The sequence below is a fragment of the Hydra viridissima genome, unplaced genomic scaffold (genome assembly GCF_058129835.1).
Source record: "Hydra viridissima isolate aposymbiotic clone 2 unplaced genomic scaffold, HvirCarnegie_v1 scaffold_14, whole genome shotgun sequence".
In the NCBI taxonomy this organism is placed as follows: Eukaryota; Metazoa; Cnidaria; class Hydrozoa; order Anthoathecata; family Hydridae; genus Hydra; species Hydra viridissima.
Window position 1 is genome coordinate 3619725 of NW_028324313.1, and position 21723 is coordinate 3641447.

The 21723-nt window shown below is 28.8% G+C and overlaps 2 protein-coding genes and 1 long non-coding RNA gene across 3 annotated transcripts; 2 read left to right on the forward strand and 1 right to left on the reverse strand.

Annotated features, from left to right (window-relative positions):
- The first annotated feature begins 3485 nt into the window (after window positions 1–3485).
- Window positions 3486–5806, forward strand: LOC149878888 (mitochondrial import receptor subunit TOM22 homolog). Its single transcript, XM_090072303.1, has 3 exons — window positions 3486–3585; window positions 3846–4103; window positions 5610–5806. Exons 1-3 carry the CDS (start codon window positions 3544–3546, stop codon window positions 5664–5666), a joined length of 357 nt encoding a protein of 118 aa, XP_089928429.1. The 5' UTR covers window positions 3486–3543; the 3' UTR covers window positions 5667–5806.
- Window positions 5807–9580: 3774 nt separating this feature from the next.
- Window positions 9581–10439, forward strand: LOC149878889 (uncharacterized). The gene is made up of 3 exons (XR_016447037.1): window positions 9581–9827; window positions 10159–10214; window positions 10370–10439. It is a non-coding gene; the product is annotated as an uncharacterized LOC149878889 (long non-coding RNA).
- Window positions 10440–11688: 1249 nt separating this feature from the next.
- LOC145193532 (tether containing UBX domain for GLUT4-like) lies at window positions 11689–21679 on the reverse strand. Its single transcript, XM_090071369.1, has 18 exons — window positions 20791–21679; window positions 20530–20588; window positions 20268–20368; window positions 20061–20175; window positions 19371–19422; window positions 18151–18224; window positions 17926–17999; window positions 17569–17825; window positions 17399–17448; window positions 14129–14238; window positions 13945–14017; window positions 13595–13676; window positions 13200–13266; window positions 12553–12615; window positions 12338–12390; window positions 12175–12226; window positions 11986–12064; window positions 11689–11884 (listed from the first exon to the last, which is right to left on the reverse strand). Exons 1-18 carry the CDS (start codon window positions 20872–20874, stop codon window positions 11740–11742), a joined length of 1590 nt encoding a protein of 529 aa, XP_089927495.1. The 5' UTR covers window positions 20875–21679; the 3' UTR covers window positions 11689–11739.
- Window positions 21680–21723: the final 44 nt, after the last annotated feature.

The window sequence follows — 21723 nt, forward strand, 5'->3', positions numbered from 1 at the left end:
ACTTGGGCATATTCACCTAATTAATTTAGAAGGTTACATTGTGAAAGTATATTTTTAAATGAATTCATTACAGAAAACTGAATATTAACATTGCGAAAACGTGTCTTTTAAAACATCCTGTAACTCGTATGTAATGATTCAACATGTCATATTTTGATGACATTAGAAATGTTTATTAGCTTTTTGAAATGTCGAACATCCTAGCATTATAAAAAGCTGTTGATTAAGGCACATTTTTGTGATACAGTATAAAAGTAAATTCCATTTAGTAATAAATAGTTGCAGTTATACAAAGAGGTGATACTTGTAAAAGGAGTAAAAGAGAGTTCATGAGAAGTAGTTACAATTACATGAAGTATTAAAAAAACTTTTTTTTAAATGTTCAAAAATGAATCGGTATGAGCTGAATTTTAGAAGAAGAAGAAGAAAAAATAAGCCAAGTCACATACCAAGGTTTATTATTGACAGAGCTAATCCTTTAGAAGTTTACCACGGTATAGAATTTAAAAGGTGCTACAGATTTTTCAAAAAAACCTTTTTAATATTAGCTAATGACATTATTAACAACAATGTTAACAATCGAGGGTGCCCCTCTTTCAACTGTACAACAACTGGCTATTGCATTTCGGTTTTATGCTACTGGTTCATTCCAAGTGAGTAGATATTCAAGAAACGGTATCAGAAAATGGCACCTTCTTATTGTAGATTTTACATTACGTTTTTAAATAACAACATTTTATACCAACAAATGATTATAACAATAAATAAACTCTTTTAGAGAATAATAGGAGGTTTGGAAGAGCTGAAACTCAACTGTTTGTCCAGTGGTTTAGAACATTTCAATTCGAATGGCTAACAAAAGATATCAGTACATAAAGTTTCCAACAGAAGCTGATTCTTTGATAATTCAGCAAAAGTGATTATAAGTTTTCATGGATATCTGATTTTGCTATTTCATACAAACTTCAAACTTTTCTTAGATAAAGAAAATATTTATATTTATCAACCATTATTTAGATTTTACCAAATTCAAGGATTCCCAGGATGTATAGAAGCAATTAATGAACACATATTCCTATAATAATTCCTTGTGGAGAAAGCGCAGAAATTTATCGAAACAAAAAGGGATTTTTTTTTTAATTGCCAGGTCATTGCAGGTGCTTCAAATGAAATTTTATCTGCTTGTGTTCAATGGCCTGGAATTGTTCAGGATTCATTTGTTTTTGCTAACTCAGCTATTAAACAAGTTTTAGAAGCTCGCCAACATGTTCATGTTTCAGGTGATTCTGGCTATCCTTATAAACAATATTTAATGACACCTTTTTCTAACCCAAAAATGAAAATGAAATCAGATACAATTACAACTTGAGAAGTACACACATGTTGAATGTTGTTGTTGAATATTGTTTTGGTATATCAAAAAAAAAAACAATACCCTTGTCTTAACATTCCCTTAGGAACAAAACTGCAAAATTCCATAGCTATAATAATATCCTGTTTTGTGCTTCACAACATTGCCCTTCTACAAAATGATTATTGTGGAGGCAATGAAATACAAAATAGCAATGAAGAATGTGGTGCTAAAGCATTCACTAAAGACATTTTTGCAGAAACAAAGCAAAAGTCAAATTTCAGACTTATTTTTTTTTAAAAAAAATTGTGTATGATAATGGATAAAGGGTCTAATAACAAAAACATTATTTTCAAATATTTATACTACATATTATTTCAAAAGAATTACATTTTATATTTCAAAATAGTATTATATATGAAAAAAACAATTTCACTAAAAAATAAAGTGATAAATTAAAACATTCCAAAAACAATTTGGATCTGATATTTTTTGAAAATAATAATCCTCACATAGAATAATTCTGTTGTGTTGCTTTTTTAAAACTTTGTGAAAATTTTAACTGTGAAAATTTTCACAAAGTTTTGTTTGTATTGTTGCTTTTTCTGGAGAGAGTTTTTTTTTATATCATCTATTTCTATTTGTTTTTGCATTAGTTCTTTATCAAGATCATGAATTTCATTATATTGCTTTTTTGTATTTTTTTTTTATTAAGAGATTTTTGTTTAACGTTAAACTTTGTTCTTTTTCATGTGTTAATGAGCAAGATGCTATCAATAGTTTTTAAAATTTTTCTTTTCTGTTTCTATAAGTTGCCCAATAATTTCAGAAGACCTGTCTCCATATGTGATCTCTATTGACTTACATATGTAAATGGTATATATATATATATATATATATATATATATATATATATATATATATATATATATATATATATATATATATATATATATATACACACACATAGTATTATGTAGTATTAGTATTGAGAAAACTAATTTTGTTTAAAGTAATTTTCTCAGTATTTTTAAAAAAAAAACCATTATTTTCATTAAAGTATTAGTAAAAAGATAAATAAAAATACATTGTAGTATAGTATCATCCCCAAAAAGCGTCAAAATAAGATTCTGCATTTTCTAGAACATTTCCATGTATTTTAATTCAAATGGAATCTGTTAAAATGGAGAAATCAAGAGAAATTGTCTTGATCACTTAAGTGGTACATATGACCAACCGTTGTTTACCAACAACTTAGGATTTGGAACTGAAAGTGCCAAGATGAATTTATTTTTCTGATGTAAAATACATAGCAAGAACTTTTTTTTTTTTACTGTCATTAACTTTTTATTTAATCGTATATTATACAAATATCATTACACGGAATTTGTTTCAGTAAAAGGTTTTTCCCGTTAAAAAAAATCCATTACCGCTATTGGTTGCGAAGTGCATTTTCCGATAAACGCCCTAAATTCAACGCCTCGACTATTTTTCAAGTTCCACTTTCTCAAGCACGAACTTGAAATTTTCAAGTCTCGTTTACGCATTCGCTCAAGTCAATTTTTCAAGTCTGACTTGACAAAGTCGAACTTGAGATTTCAAGTCGAACTTGACTCAAGTTCGGTTCTTGCATTCCACCCTAAACCTTTTTTAATAATCTGCTCGGAGATTTGATTGCATGGACTTTTTCGTGTGAATTCATAAATTACTAGTAAAAATTATTATATCAACTAAATCATAATAATAATTATTAATATAATGGTGTACCAACACATATTCAATAAATAATTTTAATCCACGTTATAAATACTCGAACGGAATTTTGGCGCTTGCAAGCAACGCTAAAAAAACTTGAGGCTAAAAAAGACTTGAGACTACGTACTTGACGACACAAAAGCTAATAGCTTTTCTTAAGTAAAAAATAAAGCTAAAGTTTCACACAAATACCGGTACTCGAACATTGGTTAACTCGAACTTTTATTATCTCAAACTGTGTTTCTTCGGTCCCTTGAAAACTCAAATGTGGAAAAAACCGTTTAAATAGAGCATTCGTTAAGTCGAATCATTTCCTTTGCCCCTTAAAGGTTCGATTACCGGGATTTAACTGAAATTTTTGTACGATATATTTCCGGCAACCGTCACATATTCCCTATATTTTCTCACTTACTTCAAAGCTTCGTAAGTGCACATGTATGATGGCCGGTTACTCTAGAAATGAACTAAAACAAATAGAGGTAAGTTTTTGCAACTTATCTTTTAAAGTAATTTATGTGTATTTATGTAAGTTTGGAGAAGCATATTTTTTTAAATTATCAAGCTATATAAAATCTTTCGTAGCACTTTAATACTGACATTATAAGAAAAATAACTAAATATTTTATTTGAGTTATTTTTTGTACATTTTAAAGAATTTTTAATGCTTCTGGTGTTATCTAATTTTATAAAAAAAAATTTTCAGGAATCTTTTTTTAAATTTTTTACAAATATTTTTTAGAACATTGGCGACGAAGATATTGAAGATGAAACATTATGTGAGAGGTTGTGGGGTCTAACAGAAATGTTTCCTGAAACTGTACGTAACTGCACAAACAAGATCACACAGTTGTCATACAAAGGTGTAGTCAAAGCTTATAAGTTTTCACGGTCAGCAATGTGGGTTTGTGGCACTTCTTTTGTTGTTTTAGCTCTTCCTGTACTGTTCGAAATAGAACGAGTACAAACTGAAGAAGCAGCATTGATGCAACAACGCCAGGTTAGTTTTTACAATTATACATTAACTAATTCATAAATGCATATATTTGTCAAAGTTTCCCTTAAAAGTGGTCACAATTCAGATTTTTTGGCTGCCTTATTTTATGTTATGTTCTGTTTAGACTGGTTTCTAAAATATGCAGTGTTTTCAGCTTTTGCATTAATAATGAAAATTTTTTTTAGCAATAATAGCCATATTATTTTTATAATCTTTAAGAAATAAGAATTTGATAATTCATTTTTTTAAGCACAATACTGTAGCAAAGTCGTACTGTTTTAGAATATATTTTATTTCATTTAAAGAACAGTCTAATTCATTTTTTCTTTCTGATCTCTTTTCTCTTTTACTCTATTGCCATCAAATTAATTTCAGTTTGTAGTTTGAGGGTACGAGTGTCAGATTTTTCCCAGAGATGGTTTAAAATACTTCTAAAGTTTTACTTTAAAATTTCTGGCTTACCCAGTATAACCATCCCTGAAAGTGAAAGTTGTTTTTCAGAATTTTTCTTAAGAATTGTAACAATTTTTTTAACATGCTTTTTTAGTAATGCATTATTTTTGTATTAAAATTTGACTAGATTTAACTCATTGATCAGTTAGTTTTCTTGTCGTCTTTCAATCCAAGTAAGGAATTGAGCAATGTATAAGCATTATTTCTTTTAGTGGATTAGTTCTCTGATTTTTTCTCATTCCTGTATTAACTGCATTGGTATCAATATAAATTCTCTGATTTTATGCATCGTTGATTTGGAGAGCCCTTCTTAGAAAATGTCTACATTTTCTGAAAATAGTTTTTGAAAATTATTTTTAGAGTTTTTTATGAATTTACTTTTCAACTTATAGAGCAAAACTCTACCTTTACTAGAAAATCTGTTTGTATAAGATCTGATATAAATCTGTATTGATTCATTATATTCAGGTGATCTATTGATTGATTGATTAAAAATCTTCAGAAGGAGAAAAAATTATTGATTCAGTAAAAATCTCAGGCTCATTTTGTGTTTTCCTCAATCTTGTCTTTTAAAAGTTTTTTATATCTTTATCTGATTTTCCAAACCTTTTGGCATCCTATTAAATAAGTTAGGAGGTTTGTTTTGAATAAATCCCAGTTTTTTTGTTCATCTAAAGTCTTCAAATTGTTTCACTAGCTCAAAAGAATGTTGTTGTTTTTTTAATTTTATGAACCTGGATCATTAATTGGCTATTTATTGATCTCATAAGCTTATTAGCAATTATTTTTTTCTCTTTGGTTTTGTATCTCACATGTATCTCACAATATCTCGTTATATTTGTTGTGCTCCTGTTCATCAAATGTCTTTCAATTTGACAGATTCCTAGAGTAATGAAAACAGCTCATTTCGATCAAAAAACTGGCTTGTGTTTTGATTTGAATGATTTTTTTGCCCCAATTTTAACGAGTATTGTTTTTTATCTAGAAAAAGGTGGCGTGCGCTTTAAACACAACTTTGTAAAATGTAAGTAGGTTGAAACGTTTTTCTGTTTTTAGATACTCTTGGGCCCTGGAGGTGGTGCCGGTCAGCAAGGAATGCAAACCAGACGATAACAAAATTAAAACTAACTTAATGTTTTTTTAATGCAAGTTATCTAGTGTAAAAGCACTTTGATGTATACTTATGAATTCCCACAAATCTAGTCTTAAAGTAATTTTCCAGGTTTTGTGGAAAATAAAATTAAATATTTTTATTTCACAGTTGTTTGGCTTATAATCTCCAATAACTTTCATCTTCAATTAAAAGGGCGACCAACAATTTAATGTAAAGATAGTTTAGATTCGTAATATTTTACCGGCAACGTTCAGAACCGCCTTAAACCTGTCCAGAACTTTTTCCCAGAGAGGGTCAAAGGTTACAGCGAAAACTCCAATCGCTAAAATGTTAATCGCATCGTTTTAGGTTGGTATATATAATCGGGTGCAGAGTCGTGGAGTCCGAGTTGGAGCTCATTAAAATATTATATGTCCTGTCAAGTCCAAAGCACAAGTGTCAAACTCAAGCTCTCCAGTTGTTACAAAACTGCAAGTCCTAGGATGCGCTGATAGCTGTAGGATACCCAGACATAATTGGAGTTGTAGTTTGCAACAACTGGAGGGCAAGGAGTTTGACATGTTAGTTTAAGACCTTTAAAACAGTGATAAACAATAGGGTATTTGTTGCTTATCACTGAGAATCATAAATCACCTCCCTTGTGCTCTCCTCTACTATCCCTTAAATTAGTAACTTCATGATGCCCCAACCCCCGACTTAAATTGTATGATACTGTGCTACATATTCTTTGTAAAAGCTAGGTGTGCCACCACTAAGCACAAAAGAGCTACTTGATAAAACAGAAAGACTAAGTATTCAATTAACTTTGCATTACAAAAACTCTAAGTATTCAATTTTGTTTCTCTAGAGAGAGAGTATTAGGTAATTAACGATTGAAGAAGCTGTTAACCAAAAAGAAGAACTCAATCTCTCGAGGGACGCTTTGTGTTTCTTAACAGAGTGAACTATTTTGCAATCAATGTCCGATTTGTTTTTGAAACATATGAAGCAGTTACCAAGACATAGGCAGTAAAGGACATCAAAGCTAATCACACAAGCGAATTTCTCCAGGCCTTGGCGGAAAAGATTCTTCAAGAATATGAACTTAAAGAAGAACAAGTTCTATCTGTCCAACTGAAAATATTTCAAACGTGATTTTGACAAATTCATAATTTCATTAGTGACTGCATTTGAGTTTATTACATAACAAGAGTTCAGAAAAGTTGTTTGTTCAGAAATTGTTTTTAATAAATATTGTTTAAGGCACTAAGTTGTTGGTTTATTTATATGTTGGTGATGAAATAGCCAATGTTAACAATTTACTACAGTAAATTTGTTGTTACAAATTGGTTACTTATGAAGGAGTCGGAGTCACCCCGTGATAAAATCAAGGAGTTGGAGTCGGAACAGCGGCTTACCGACTCCACAACCCTTGTTACAATCAATTCGTTATAAGTTTTGGTGTTGTTTTTTAAAATTTGCTTTCGCTTTTTTAATGAATTACATGAAAACAACTTAAAAATATCGTCACCAGTCTTTTTAATTTGGACTATTTTCTAAGGTAAGTTTTTTTTATTAATTTGACGTCTTATTGAACTTAGTGCGTTTTGTGGTAATGGCGAAGAAGCTTTAATTGATTTAATGTCACGAATCTACCATTCCACTTAATTAGTAAGAAAAATAGTTTGACCTTAATTTCTGTCAATGTTATTCTGTCAATTCTAACCGTGTTACACTAAAAACTTAACGTAATAATCTCATCATTCTCTGAAATTAAATACTCTTAACCTAACACCTAGAGCAGTGTTGCGTAAGCAATTTACATTTCCTTCTATTTTGTGTAAAATTTTGTCGCAATCCCTAAGATAAACATCGTTTTTTTAATTGTCAAAGTAGTTAAGCTGGTTTTTTTTAAAAGGACGTACCGTGGTGTGACCAAACAAAGTCCTATGCTTTAAGAAAGTCCTAAATTAAAAATTGACAAATTTCGTATATGTAAAAGAAACATTTGCGGAAAATAACTCTGTTGTTTTAACTAGTTATCTAGTTAGATAAAATAACTAAATTTTTTTCTCTAAATGTTTATTTTATGTATACGAAATTTGTCATTTCTTAAATTAGGACTTTCTTAAAGCATAGGACTTTGTTAGGTCACACCACTGTATGTAAGCAAAATTTTTCAGGAATCATAAAAAATTTTTTCAAATAATGAATTTGTTTAAAATGTTCGTTTTATATTCACCAATTGACCAAATGGTAGCTTTATTATTATTTCTAAAAATTTCAAGTGAAATGCGTGATAAATGAAGTTTTTTAGGCTAAATTTTGTACATATCCCCCAAAAAATAAAATTAGCATGTTAAAAAGTAAGAAAACTCTCTTAAGATTGGTAAAAAGATGATCATTTACACGCACCAATATCTTCTTCCTCAAAAGGAATTCATCATTATCTTATCATTAACTTATCATCAATCAATGTCAATTCGGTTCCAATTGTTTTTGCTTGAAAAATGAAATTGGCTAACATCCTTTGTGAGTTTCAAGCTGACTTACTCTCGCAGCCTTGCAGTTGGTGTGATATGGATGCAATAAATTTGATAAGCCTTTGAATTATTGGGTCAATCAAAAGCAGCTTCAAAATTTACAGATATTCTGGCAGCATTGGCTTAAAAGTAAAATTGTTTGGTAAAAAGTAAAATTGTTTAGTGCTGCTGTTCATGAGCTAATCATCATGGTATCAGATAGCTCTCTTGTTCTAGAAATGCTTTCTCCCATGGAACTTCACCTCATGCTTGGGTTGTTAACCATTTGTTCAAAATTCTAAAATAAGTTTGGTCAGAAGCAAACAAAAGCATCCCTTCGCGTTCAGCAAACTCCTTACCATAGCAGTCAGTTTGAAGAAAATGACTCTCGGAAACTGCTGAAAAATGAGGATTGTTTTCAGCAGCTTGCTGAAAGTCATTCTGCCTTTCAGGTTTTTGGAATCATTCACATACTCAGGTCCCAGCAAGCACACAACGTTGAAACAACGTTGAAATAACGTTGATCGACGTTAATCAACGTTATTTCAACGTTGTTTCAACGTTGTGTGCTTGCTGGGGTACTTAAATGCTTTTGTAAAATCATTTTTTGGATGAAATTTATTCTCAAAATATTGAACGCTTCAGAACCTTTTATTATCAATATTATATACAGTTTTTTATCACAGAAAAAATTGATCGTAAAAAACTCCTCTTGGTATTTACTGCGAGCAACTCATAGAGGCATCAACCACTGGCAACAAATCAAGGGTGATTTTTTTTTATTGAAATATTCATTTAAGTTTACTTCCCGTTCACTTGTTAATACAATCACAAGATAGATATATATATACATACATATATATATATATATATATATATATATATATATATATATATATATATATATATATATATATATATATATATATATATATATATATATATATAGAATAGAAGATACAGCAAAGGATGACAACTTTGTTGGTACTTAAAGTTTCATACCGGCGTGCCGGCAATCATCAGCCAAAATACATAATGAAAAAAACGTTACAAAAAGAGAACATTAAAGAAAAACGAAAAAACCGTTAAAAATGTCGTTAAAAAAGAATTGTTCTTATTAATGGCTTCAAATTAGTCTTTACTGTCAAATGACGCAAGCATGTATTTATTCATATGCCTACACTTACTAACCAGCTCTTGCTTTTTATTTAATAAATTTGCGCCTCTATAGATGGCAATTTCAGTTTTTTCATTTAAACATAGAGCGCATCTTCTTGTGCTTGGTTGATAAGGTTGGCATTTCCTGATTATACTCCATTTAATAAAAGGTTTTCCGTTTTTCTTTTATGCGCCACACTTCCTTGGATACGCTCTATGAAGAATGATAGAAGATGCGCTCTATGTTTAAATGAAAAAACTGAAATTGCCATCTATAGAGGCGCAAATTTATTAAATAAAAAGCAAGAGCTGGTTAGTAAGTGTAGGCATATGAATAAATACATGCTTGCGTCATTTGACAGTAAAGACTAATTTGAAGCCATTAATAAGAACAATTCTTTTTTAACGACATTTTTAACGGTTTTTTCGTTTTTCTTTAATGTTCTCTTTTTGTAACGTTTTTTTCATTATGTATTTTGGCTGATGATTGCCGGCACGCCGGTATGAAACTTTAAGTACCAACAAAGTTGTCATCCTTTGCTGTATCTTCTATGTAATTGCTCTTGCCAGCAGGCTATTGAGCACTCTCGAGTGAAGAAGTCTTTTACTAATCATAAATATATATATATATATATATATATATATATATATATATATATATATATATATATATATATATATAAAATAAAATAAAATATTTTTTTTGCAATAACTTTTTTCTCGCCTTTGCCATCATAGCTGTTAATTAAAATGAGTCATTTTAGAACAATTTTTTAAAAGTCGATTTTTTTTCTTGAATGAAATAATTTGATTTAAAAAATAATATTTTTAGTGTCTGGGCTGGATTAAGTTTCATCCCATGTAGATGGTTTTCTTGGAATAAGCCGAGTAAGCTACTTTGCATTTTTTTAATCTGCGCCGTTCAATTTGCATCATTTTTTTTTTTTTTCTGGCCATATTTGGATTGAAAAAACAAGTTTGGATGGTGGAAGAGCTGGAGTTTTAGTTTTACACTTTGATAACTAAAAAACTTGTTATTTTAGAAAACTTTTATTAAAAATATGTGGAAAAGTAAAGTGATTGGTATAAATATTTGAAAAAGAAACTTGAAGAAATCATAAGAATTCAATGTGAGGTAAGTCATTCTCTGAACCCAATTGAAATCGATATTTTTCTTTGATGGTAATAATTTTGAAAAGTCAGATTCACTTAAGAAGGTGCAAACTCCATAAAAAAAAACTGCCATTTTTTTTTCAAATTAGCTTTTAAATAAAATGGGAACATCGAGAAAAACTTTCTTTTAAAAAAAACATTTTCTTTATTTTTACTTTTGTTTAATCTCAACTTTTTCCATAAAACTATATTAATATTTATATTTATATATTTATTAATAGTATTTTTTATATTAAAATTCCTTATTAGTTGAATAACTACGATGTTTTCAACCCCAAAGTTGAAAATAATTTTGCACATCAAGAATTAAGTCGACATTTTAATGGTTGTCAGATGAAAACGGAGCGGTTAAAATTAAATAAAATCTAACCATTTAAAATGGAATTTAAAGAAGTAGTGATATGTAAGAAAACAGCCACGTTCCGCTTAATACATGCATAGCAGCCGAGAGAAATTTCGGGCCCCGAGGAAGTTTTCTTAAGAGGCCCACATTATGATCAATTATATACCCAGGACCAAAAGAAGCGTGCTCTGGTCATTGAAAATTAAAAATAAAAGTTAATCAAACCTTTTAAAAGTCAAAACTACTTAAATCTTTTAAAAATTACTTTAAAAAATTATTTGTAGACACACGGGGCCCCGGGAATCTTCCCCGTCCAACCCCCCTCTCGGCAGCCATGAATACATGGCATTAAGATAAATTTACTAGTCACTAAATAACTGCAAAATAACGATGATGTATTCATAGTTATTGTAGCATAGTTGCTCAAGACTTTCAAATCTCGTGATTAAGTTATACGTTTTGTTCATTAAACGATTTATAAGTGTGAACTTATGAAGCGCAACATTTACATTTATTAACAACAGAGAAATATTTGCAGGGTGAGAAAAAAACCAAGAATTTTTGTGTTTAATAAGCTAACCTTAATTGCAGCAATAATTATGCATCATCATTATATTGGAGCTTCAACTGCTCAAGGTTATTGAAAACTCCATTTACTCTATAACTTTGGTTTCGCTCGTAAGGTATAAATGCTAAATTATCGTTATTTTAACATTGTGTTAGATTTATAAGTCATTTCAAATACAAAAAAAAACAACCGATAATCACTTTCGTAAAGATAAACTAGTATCTTCGCAATTTTGTTTATCGTTACGAATTTTTCGATAAAGATAAACACACTTATTATTTTGTTATTGTGTTTCTGAAAATAAATAATTAAAATGACATGTTTTGAATTCACTTTCCAGTTTTAAACCACTTAGGCGCTGCTTTCGGTATAGTTGCGGAAGATGTAGTTGAGACAAATGTAGCTGACGCAGATGAAATACGAGGTGTGTTTACTAGGTCAAGTTCAGGCTCCGCATTTGATTGCTCAGCATGCCTAAAAATAAAAAGAATAATGTAAACAGACACGTTTGAGATAAATTCCAAAGTTTATGAAATACCTTCTGAATGTGAACAAAGAAAACAAATAATCACTACCTTCGAATAGAAGACACCAGATCATCGGCATCTGCCAACGAACGCATGTTTTCCAAGCATACCGTCCTCAAATAAGAATCTAAAGAAAAAAGAAGCCCTAGCCTCTTCTTATTAAGCGCGGCATTTTTTTTTTTTTTTTGTCATTAATATATTTATCATGTTAAATTACTTTTCACGAAAAAAGCTTACGATGTTCACTTGTTGTAGATATGTGAATAATAGCGGATGGAAGGAGTTTAGCCTAAAATTAACACAATGAATCTCTATTTAAACAAAGTACAGAAATTTTTTTTTTAGCAGAGCGGACAAGATTTTTCACAAAAACCTTGATAAAAATTAAAAAACTAAAAACCTGGTGAAGGGTTGCGTTCACATCATTAAGGAAAACACGAGGAGGTGTAGTGACTAAAACACATGCATAGAATCTTTTTTAAAATAGACGCAAAGAATCTTGTTTATGAAAACTATTCCAACTACATAAAAAGCCAATTTCAGCAGAACTCATAAAAACAGCTTACAGATTTCAGCAGATTTCATAAAAACAGCTTTGAAATTAGAGGGACTTACACATTTCGTATTTTGAGAAATCTTCAGAAACGTAGAAACCAAGAAATTCTTTTAAGCTTTTAACTACAAACAAATTTAACATTTAATTTTCTTAAAAGATTATATTGCTTTCAATCATATCTTTATTTCTTTTTGAAATGATAGTGTATAATTTTCTATATAAATGTATAGGCAATAAATATATACATGGCGTCCACTAGATGTTCATTTCATATTCCAGTTTTGTTTTCTAAAGTCTGTTCAAATTAGATTTTTAAGAAAAGCAAAACATTCTAGTCTCGATAAGAAATATAAAAAATCCAAACTTTACCAATATAGGTACAGTTTAATCTATGCTCACTATTACGCTAAGAATCTTTGTTTAGCATAATTAGAAATGCAGAAACTATTCATTTATTACAAAATAATTAAATTCTGATCAAAGTCGTGCCACACGCTCTTTTTATAACATTTGCAATGTTTAGGGTATTTACAATAGAATTCTGAACAAAGCAAATGTCAGTAATATCTTAAGTTAAGATAAATCGGTAGCGTAATAGTTATTTTTCTATTTTTCCAGGGCATGTGTACACCATGTGTATAGACAATAGATAAAACTTTAAAATGCACTATGTATGTAGTATTTTCCAGAATCATAAATCGCTCACCTGTTTCTAATGGTCGGAAAAATGCTTGAACAACTGTCTTGTCGGGAAATTGGAATCTAATTGGAACCTTAAAAAAGGATCAGAAATTTTGATTTAGATACACTGAACCCTCTGAACTCACTGAACTCACTGCATTGAATTGTACGGATTGCACTCGTTAATCTATTAAATTTTATTAAATTTTATTACTACTTTCAGAATAGAATATCAAAAAACTATCTTTAAATGTCTTGAATGTGATTGGTTATCTTTGTAAAACTCCAATACCTTCTAACAAGTCTGATTTTCTTTTCATTTATTTTATTGAGCCTCTCTCAAGCTACTTAATGATTTCATGCTTAGTACTCATTTTAACCATCATTTATAAATAAATTTGCAAAACTTAAAATTCTGACTTTTCTAATTGAAGATATCTTTTCCATTTCTTTCTTGTCACGCATGGCTTTTGTCATCAATCTACCCTCATCTTTTCCAGCCCTGTTAGACAAACCATGTAAATAATTATAAGAATATTTTAATCAAAAAATTGAGCATTACAGATGATATTTACATTAAAAAAAATACAAAATTATGACATTTTCATTAAATTTATTGATGAAAATGCAGACAGACAAAACAGAAAGCAGCTAAATACTGATTAATGTGCTTACTAATTTTAAAGTTCAATTGAAAAAATAAAAATACAGATTAAAAAGCATTTAAATTGTGTTTTTCAATAACCAAAGAAAAAAAACCTTCAACCTACAGTTCTGCTTTGAGATCTTTGAGTCTGGAGCGTAAATCGTCTACAGTTAGTTTGAAAAAGTTCTCATCGCATTCTAAAAAAATTTACTCGTTATAAAGAAAATGAAAATTCATTTTGAAAAGATAAGCAAAATAATTGTAAGCAATATCAACCTTTAAAATTTTGTAAATAAAAAAAATCTTACCAGCCTGCTCATTTCCTCTGCTTTCACATTCTGCAGTGTTAGCAAAAGGCAATGTTGAAAAAACAATTGCCTCGCGATCACAAGGCATGGACATTTGTACTTCCCATCGCCTATAAAAATAAAGCAGTAAGAAATTTAGTTAATTTCATTTTTGATTCCAAATCAAAACACTTAGATAACTAAAAAATTTGTTATTTTAGAAAAATTTCATTTCAAAAACTGTATAAAAATATCAATAGCCAGCAATAATAATGAAAGCATTAACAATAAAGATATTCTGAAGTTTTATGGAAACAACAAGTCATTTCATTATTCTTTGTTGATCCTTTAAAATCCAATTTTCTTGAATCTGTATTATCTTGACATTTCATCTTATGTTTAAGATTATGTTAATCTTGAATTTATCAAATGTTTATCGAATACTTTATTCTTCGAAATTATGTTTATTGCTCTTCTTTTTATCTCATGAAATTAAGAACAATAGAGATTTACTTGAAAGTAATGGTTGATAAAGTCTTATGTTCTCCTTTACCTCTCCACAATAGACACCCAGTTAAACATGGATATCCCCCACTTTACTCTCACCCCTTTAGTGTCTGTCTACACATAGCCAATAGTAAGAAAAATATAAAAAGCACATTTTGAAGAATGAATTTTTGATCTTATTGTATTAAGATTATGATTAACTTTAGGCTCCACTCAGCTCCATCGTTGACCACTGTAAAGTTTCTAAGGATTTTGATGAAATCTTGGAATTGAGTGTTAGTAGACTTCATCACCCAACTTTCATTGTTTTTCTCACAAGCATCAAAATCTTTGAAAATCTAATAACTGTTCTCATCAACTTGTTCATTCTGTGCTTTTAGAAGTAAACACAGCTTCTGATTTTGAGCAACCAAAATCCTCAGCAACATCAAAAGCTCAAATAGTTGGTTCAAGATATTTTTTACTCCCTAATGACAGCACTACTAAGTGAGTTGTTAAATACCAGTTATAACTTTCAAAGTGCTGAGGTATGAAGCTTGCCCCATATTTACCATCCTTACATCATAGGAAGTTTTAATAGCATTTACACCAACAAAGCTTTTCAGGAACCAAGTCATATAGCAGATAGCAATAAAAGTGGTGGCTTCTTCATTTTAAGCTTTTCTTGTTTAGCCATTATGTTAAGGATATTTAGGGTAATGTAAAGGGTTAGCATATATATTGCATCTGTAAAAAATCTTGCTTCATGACAACATGCTGGTTGGTGAAATCTAAAGTCAGGAAAATATCTGCTCTTAGAAAGAATGCAGTAAGTTCACAAACTATTCCACAGTCATTCCTTGGAAAGTTCTTGAGTTTGGAGGCTCTCAAGCAAAAATCCAAGGATTCTTTGGCAATATCATGGAGAATTGAACCAACCTGAAGCCTTTGAGATATCCAATCAAATTTGGTGATATGTTCTCCCTTATTTATCTCCTTACAGATATTACATCATTTTTTCTTCATTTTGACATAGACCTTTCTCTTCTCTGTTCAATCAATTCTTTTTCCAGTTTTAAAAGTTTCTCAAAACAGTTGCTTTTTAAAAGGTATTTTCATAAAATGTTTGTATTGATTGTGAAGTTTTAACAAACTTCCTTGACTTAAAGCAACATTAGAGCAATCTATGGCTATGGTTGTTATGCTTTAGTTTGCACCTAATGTTGTCCAAAGAAGCATTAAATTTGTTGCTGCTCCTACTTATAATGAACGGATAGTACCATAATACATCACCATTTATAGGAAGTTGTCTATTAAGTAACTCTTTCAGTGGATACTTTAACAAATGAAAGAAATGTCTGCACTTTTAATTTTAGGTTGAATTTCTTGCTGCTTACTGTCATTTTTTTTCTTTGTTCTCCCTATTTTTTCTGAAATAATTTAAAATATATATCATTAACTGTTGTAGTTTCTAAATAATAAATTGAAATTAAGTACTTAGACCAAATGCTTTACTACAGGTGGTAAACAAACTAAATTAGAAAATAATATTATAATCATAGATTCACAATTCAACATGTGAAGACATATAATTGAATACCCCAGCAAGCACATAACGTTGTAACAACGTTGATCAACGTCGATCAACGTTATTTCAATGTTTTTTCAACGTTGTGTGCTAGCAGGGACTGAAGTGCAGTGTACATAACAGTGTACAGTAGCAACAAAGATAGAAAAGAAAGAACTGGTTCTACAGTTCTGGTCCTGCAAGTAAATCAGTTTACTCTATTGTTTAACACTCAAAAAATTAAAATTTACATCAATCATATCTAATCAAACATTAATATGCCTACCTATTGCTATCTGGTTTGGTGTGAAAAATTATTAAATTTAGGACCTGCCCTATAGGTGTGCTACTACAGGTGTGATATTGTGAATACTTTGTAATTAATAATTTTCAAAAATAGTTTTTTGCTTTGATGTCAAGTTTATCTTAAACAAATCTGCTCACTGTGCAAAGTTCCTGCTGTTGTAACTAATTGTTAGTTCAAGCTACTACTTATAGAACTATATTTGCTGAAAGCAATAAAACATATACTGTATTATATTTTGGTTTGTTAGAATCAACATGGCAGAATCAATTAAATCTTCAAATTGAAGTATAGACAAGTTTTGGCTAATTGCAACCAAAAACTTATCTATATTTCAAAAATTGTCACTCAACATCAAACTGTTGGGGTACTAAAGCTAACTTCAAGATCAGGTTAAAGGCCAGCTGATGCAGTGCTAACACTTGCTTAAATCAGTTGCTTAAATCTTAGAAGACTTGGTTGTGATGATTTCTTTAGCTACCCTTTATTGAATTTCTTGGAAAATAAAAATTTAGTAATTTCTTGGAAAAGTAATAAAACTTTAACAATTTTAAGTTTTTAATTACAGGAAAGATGCAAAACAAAATTTCCAGAAGATTATGACTATCATCTTTTTCATTTCAAGGAAAGACTTTTAAAGACCAACTTCAATAAAAAATCATTGAGATTTTTATCAATTTTTTGTTTATTATGGATAATGTTATTTAATAAGAATATGAACAATAGTGCTATTTGTCATATTTATTTAGTTAACACATCCTACCCAATGGTTTTGAAAACAGTTTGAAATTCACTGGTTCACATTTTGCACAATTACAACTTATCCTTTAATACCATACTTGATTCACCATCAAATACAATAGTGGATAATCTTTCCTAAATACTCACATCTGGTTTGAATCAATTGCTATATAATCACACATTAAATACTCACATCTGGTTTGGATCAATTGTTGTATATTCTTCAGTTGTAGGTTCAGGAAACTGCAAAAAAGATATCAAGATGAAATCATGACAAAAAGAAAAATATTTTCATGATTCAGTTAAAATTTTTTGGGTTTTTAATGCTACTTAAAATTTACTAAGCTCAAGAAATAATCTTACTTTAAAATTTGAGAATTCAGAAAAACTTGTTATTGTTTCTTCAGCATTGCAATCCTCCTCCTTTTTATCCTCTATACTTTCAGGAAAAATATGGCTTGATTTTGGTTCACCAGCATCTGGAAATATTTGAAAGGGAGGTGGACCGGATAAAACCAAATTTGGAGATTCCAGATTAGAACTATGCTCATTACTAACTACTGTAGACAAAGATGCCGAAACAGATGAATCAGATCGTTTCACTTTCTTTGGATTGGGTTCTTATAAAAAAAAGAAAACTTTTCAGAATCTATAAAAAAAAAAAAAAAAAAAATTGAAAAAAATTAAAAAATAATTTTACTAAGATTAACAACATTTTACCTACAATTTGATGATTAATTTGATGATCAATTTGAGATGCAACTTCAGAAACTGCATCATCACGAAAAAGTAATCTAAAAAATAGCTAATGTTTCAAGAAACAAAAAAACAAGTAATTTATGGAACATTAAAAAAAAAATTTCTTTGGAAAAAGGAGAAATAATGTGATCTCATGGGCCAACAGATACAATTTATTGTACAAGACAAAAAAAAATTAAAACCTACCTGATAATCGCTCTTCCACTAACAATTCCCATTGATTTTAATGTGGTTCTGGCTAAATGATTCAACCCTTTGTACTAAGACAAAACAGATAAAAAAAAAAAATTTTGAACATAATCATAAATCAAAATAAGATTTACTGATTATATCTTTTAATTAAATTTTAAAGATTGTTTTTTTGCTTCAGTTGCTTATTATGCTCATAACATTTTCTTAACTGATATCAAATGCATAATTACTGATTTAATTGTTATGACAACTGTGATGAACCAAACTTAATGCAAAAAAAGTATTCAGCTAATTGTAAATTTATGAATATTTTATTTTCATTAACGTCGCATTCTTAATAATCATAAAAAATTATTCAGCTAATTGTAAATTTATGAATATTTTATTTTTATTAACATCACATTTTTAACAATTATAAAAAATTCACAAGAAATAAAAAATGGTTATAGAAGCAGTAAACATTTAACATTTTGTTAGATTTTCTTTCATTTCTCAAATAACCTGCAATTGTGAATTGAAAAACTTTTGAACTTAATCTAGATATTTATTCAATCATTTTCAAGAGCCAACTTGGCACCACTTTCAATGGCCAACTTGAAATCACTTTCATTAGCCAACTTGATGACACTTTAAACAAATAACATTTTAACTGTGAATTACAATTCATTTTTCATTAACATAAAATCAAATGGGCCAAATAAAAAATAATAGGAAAATAGACTTTAGTGATAGCCAACAGAATACTTTTTTGGGATCAATTGGATGCATTTCTGATGTTATAATATGTTATGATGATGTCATAATGATGTCACAACATCATTATAACATCAGCTATGAATGAAGAACAAACAAAATTAAAAGCTTTTAACTTTAGTTATCATCGTTTTCAAGCAAATTTATTTGTGAGAATAAAAAGTTAAAAAGCAAAATGAAATATTCAAAAAACAGAAATATTTTTTTTAGTAGTTAAGTAAACAAAAGAGAAATTTATACATTTTTTTTATCACTAAAATAATTTTTATCAAATGTTTGTATTTGAGAACTAAGTAATAAAGTATACACATGGTATAATAAATTGACTTAAAAAACTATCAAAATATTTGTAGATTTATAAAAGTTGTTATTTTTTGAGAATAAAAACATTCCTCACATTGCACGTAGATTTACAAAAATCGTTTTTTTTTTTTTGTTTTTTTTTGAGGATAACAACATACCTCACATTGCATATAGATGCACACTGCTTCTGGTTTAACCAATTCTAATCCACTAAAGTGAGAAAAGAATTTTTAAGCATTGTTAGCTGGACATATTTATGTTTATAATAAAAAATTGAATATCATTTTTAGTTTTTAGATAAAAAGAAACATCAAAAAATGAAAACTAAAAACAATTTGGCATCTTAGTTATAATCAAAATATTTGTACTTTTTATGAGGAAATAATGACTTAAATGCCACATCTATTAATGATGATTTGAAGAAGATTTACATTTTTTATGTAACAAAGTTCTAATTTAATAACATATAATGCATGTGTTTTTCTGAATTTCAAGGTTTTACTTGACTGAACCAAACTTTCATAACTTAACTGTTAAATGTGTGTTAAAGTAAGTATAGCTCACACACCTCTGAGCTTTTATAATTAACAAAAAAGTATTTGATTTATGATTTTCTTTCTTAAAAAATAACAGCTTCAACTATCAAAGCTCACTAAATATGGTTCTTAGAATCGGTTAGTGTTAATTAGCTTTATATAAACTACTAATTTTCTACAATTCCATGCATGATCACACATCCCATGAATCTATCATGATACCACAAATATGTGCTTTTTATCTTTGTTCTAAATAAAATCTAAAAATAGTATTAGTAAATTTTTCAACTATCTAATATTGCTTCTAAACACCTAGCTTGTTCAGTATGCTTGAGAACATCCATTAATGTTTGACTAACAGTGAAATTATGATGGTATCTAGTCCCATCTTCCATCTGCAATGCAATAACAATTTCTTCAAGAGATCCTAAAAAGAAATAGTATATATTCTTACAGTTATAGCAGCAGCACAGTACATAACATGCTACAGATGTTTAAGGGAGACATTGAAAAAACAACCTTGTCTTGGATTTAAACATTTCACCATTTCAATCTTTGCATTGTTTGTAAAGTTTAGAAAGCGCACCATAGATGATACAGGAATAACTTTATTTTGATGTCTTTGATAAAAAAATGAATTCAAATTAAACCATAGATATTTTCTATTAACAAAAAACATATTCTATTGTTAGAAATAGTTTCTGTTAAAAAACATTTTCTTTTTATGAAAATATTGAATTTGCAAAAACGTAGAGTAAAAATATTAACAAATAAGACTTACTTTAACTCATATTCTTCCTCTTTGTATTCTTTTTCTTTTTCGCAAACAGTTTGTAGAATCTATAAATTTTTAGCATAAATACAGCAAGGTTTTTTTAAATTTTGCTATATATTTTTTAATATTTAAACTTTTGATTGTTAATATCCATAGTTCAGTAAATTTTAACAACTTTAAAGAAAGTTTTAAAAAAACTCCATCAATATATCAAAGAATATCTAAAGATTATAAAATTGATTAACAGGCTCCTTAGAAAATAGTTACCTGCAATGAAGTCATTTGTGGCTGTGTCTTCACTTTAACTCTTCTCCCATTTGGACACAATACTTCAACAGATTTATTGCTCATTTTGTGTTCTTATTTAAACTATTCAGCTGAAAACAAATCTTATGAAGCAACATTAAGTTATGTATTAAGTTAAAAGTAGGGATTCTGAAATACAAGTAACAAATATTTACAAATAAAAGTCATATCATCCTTAAAAAAAGTTTTTAAAACTAATTAAGAAAAAAAAGTATGACTCCAGGGTATTAAAACATACATAGTAAATAAAGAATATTTTAAGATTATGATTTTAAGCTTGATAAATTTTTCAAATTTTCATGAAAATCAATTTTTTTTTAACTCCCATGAAAACAAATTTGTTAAATATTCATAAGCTTTGTAAATACTCATGAGTTTTATAAATATTTGGGGGAAAAAAAAAAAAGAAAACACAATTCAAAAATTTCTGTTAAGTCCAATAAGTAATTTCTGAAACAGTTAATTCACAAACTGTGATATTAAACTCGGGGTAGTAAACCCAGAGTAGTAAACTAACATTTGAAAAGGTAGCTTTAATTGTGGTTAATCAAAACTTAAAAAAAGTTTAAATCTTTTTTTGCAACAAAAAATTTGCAGCTGAGATGGAGAAGATTTTGTAGTGGAAGATTATAATATAAAAAACAACTCACTTGAGCCCAGTTACTTAAAAGTATACAAAAACGTTTATACAAATCTGTTAAGTAAAAAAATTATAAGAAGATAAAATTATTTCAACACTAAGATTAAAAACAATTAAAAAGATTATTCTTATTTTTATAATATCATTTTCAAAAACCACTTGAAGGCTCATAGACATTTTTTGCACTAAATAATATCAGACTTTTTTTCTCTTTCTTTTTTTAATATTAAAACTAAAGAATATTGAAAATGTCA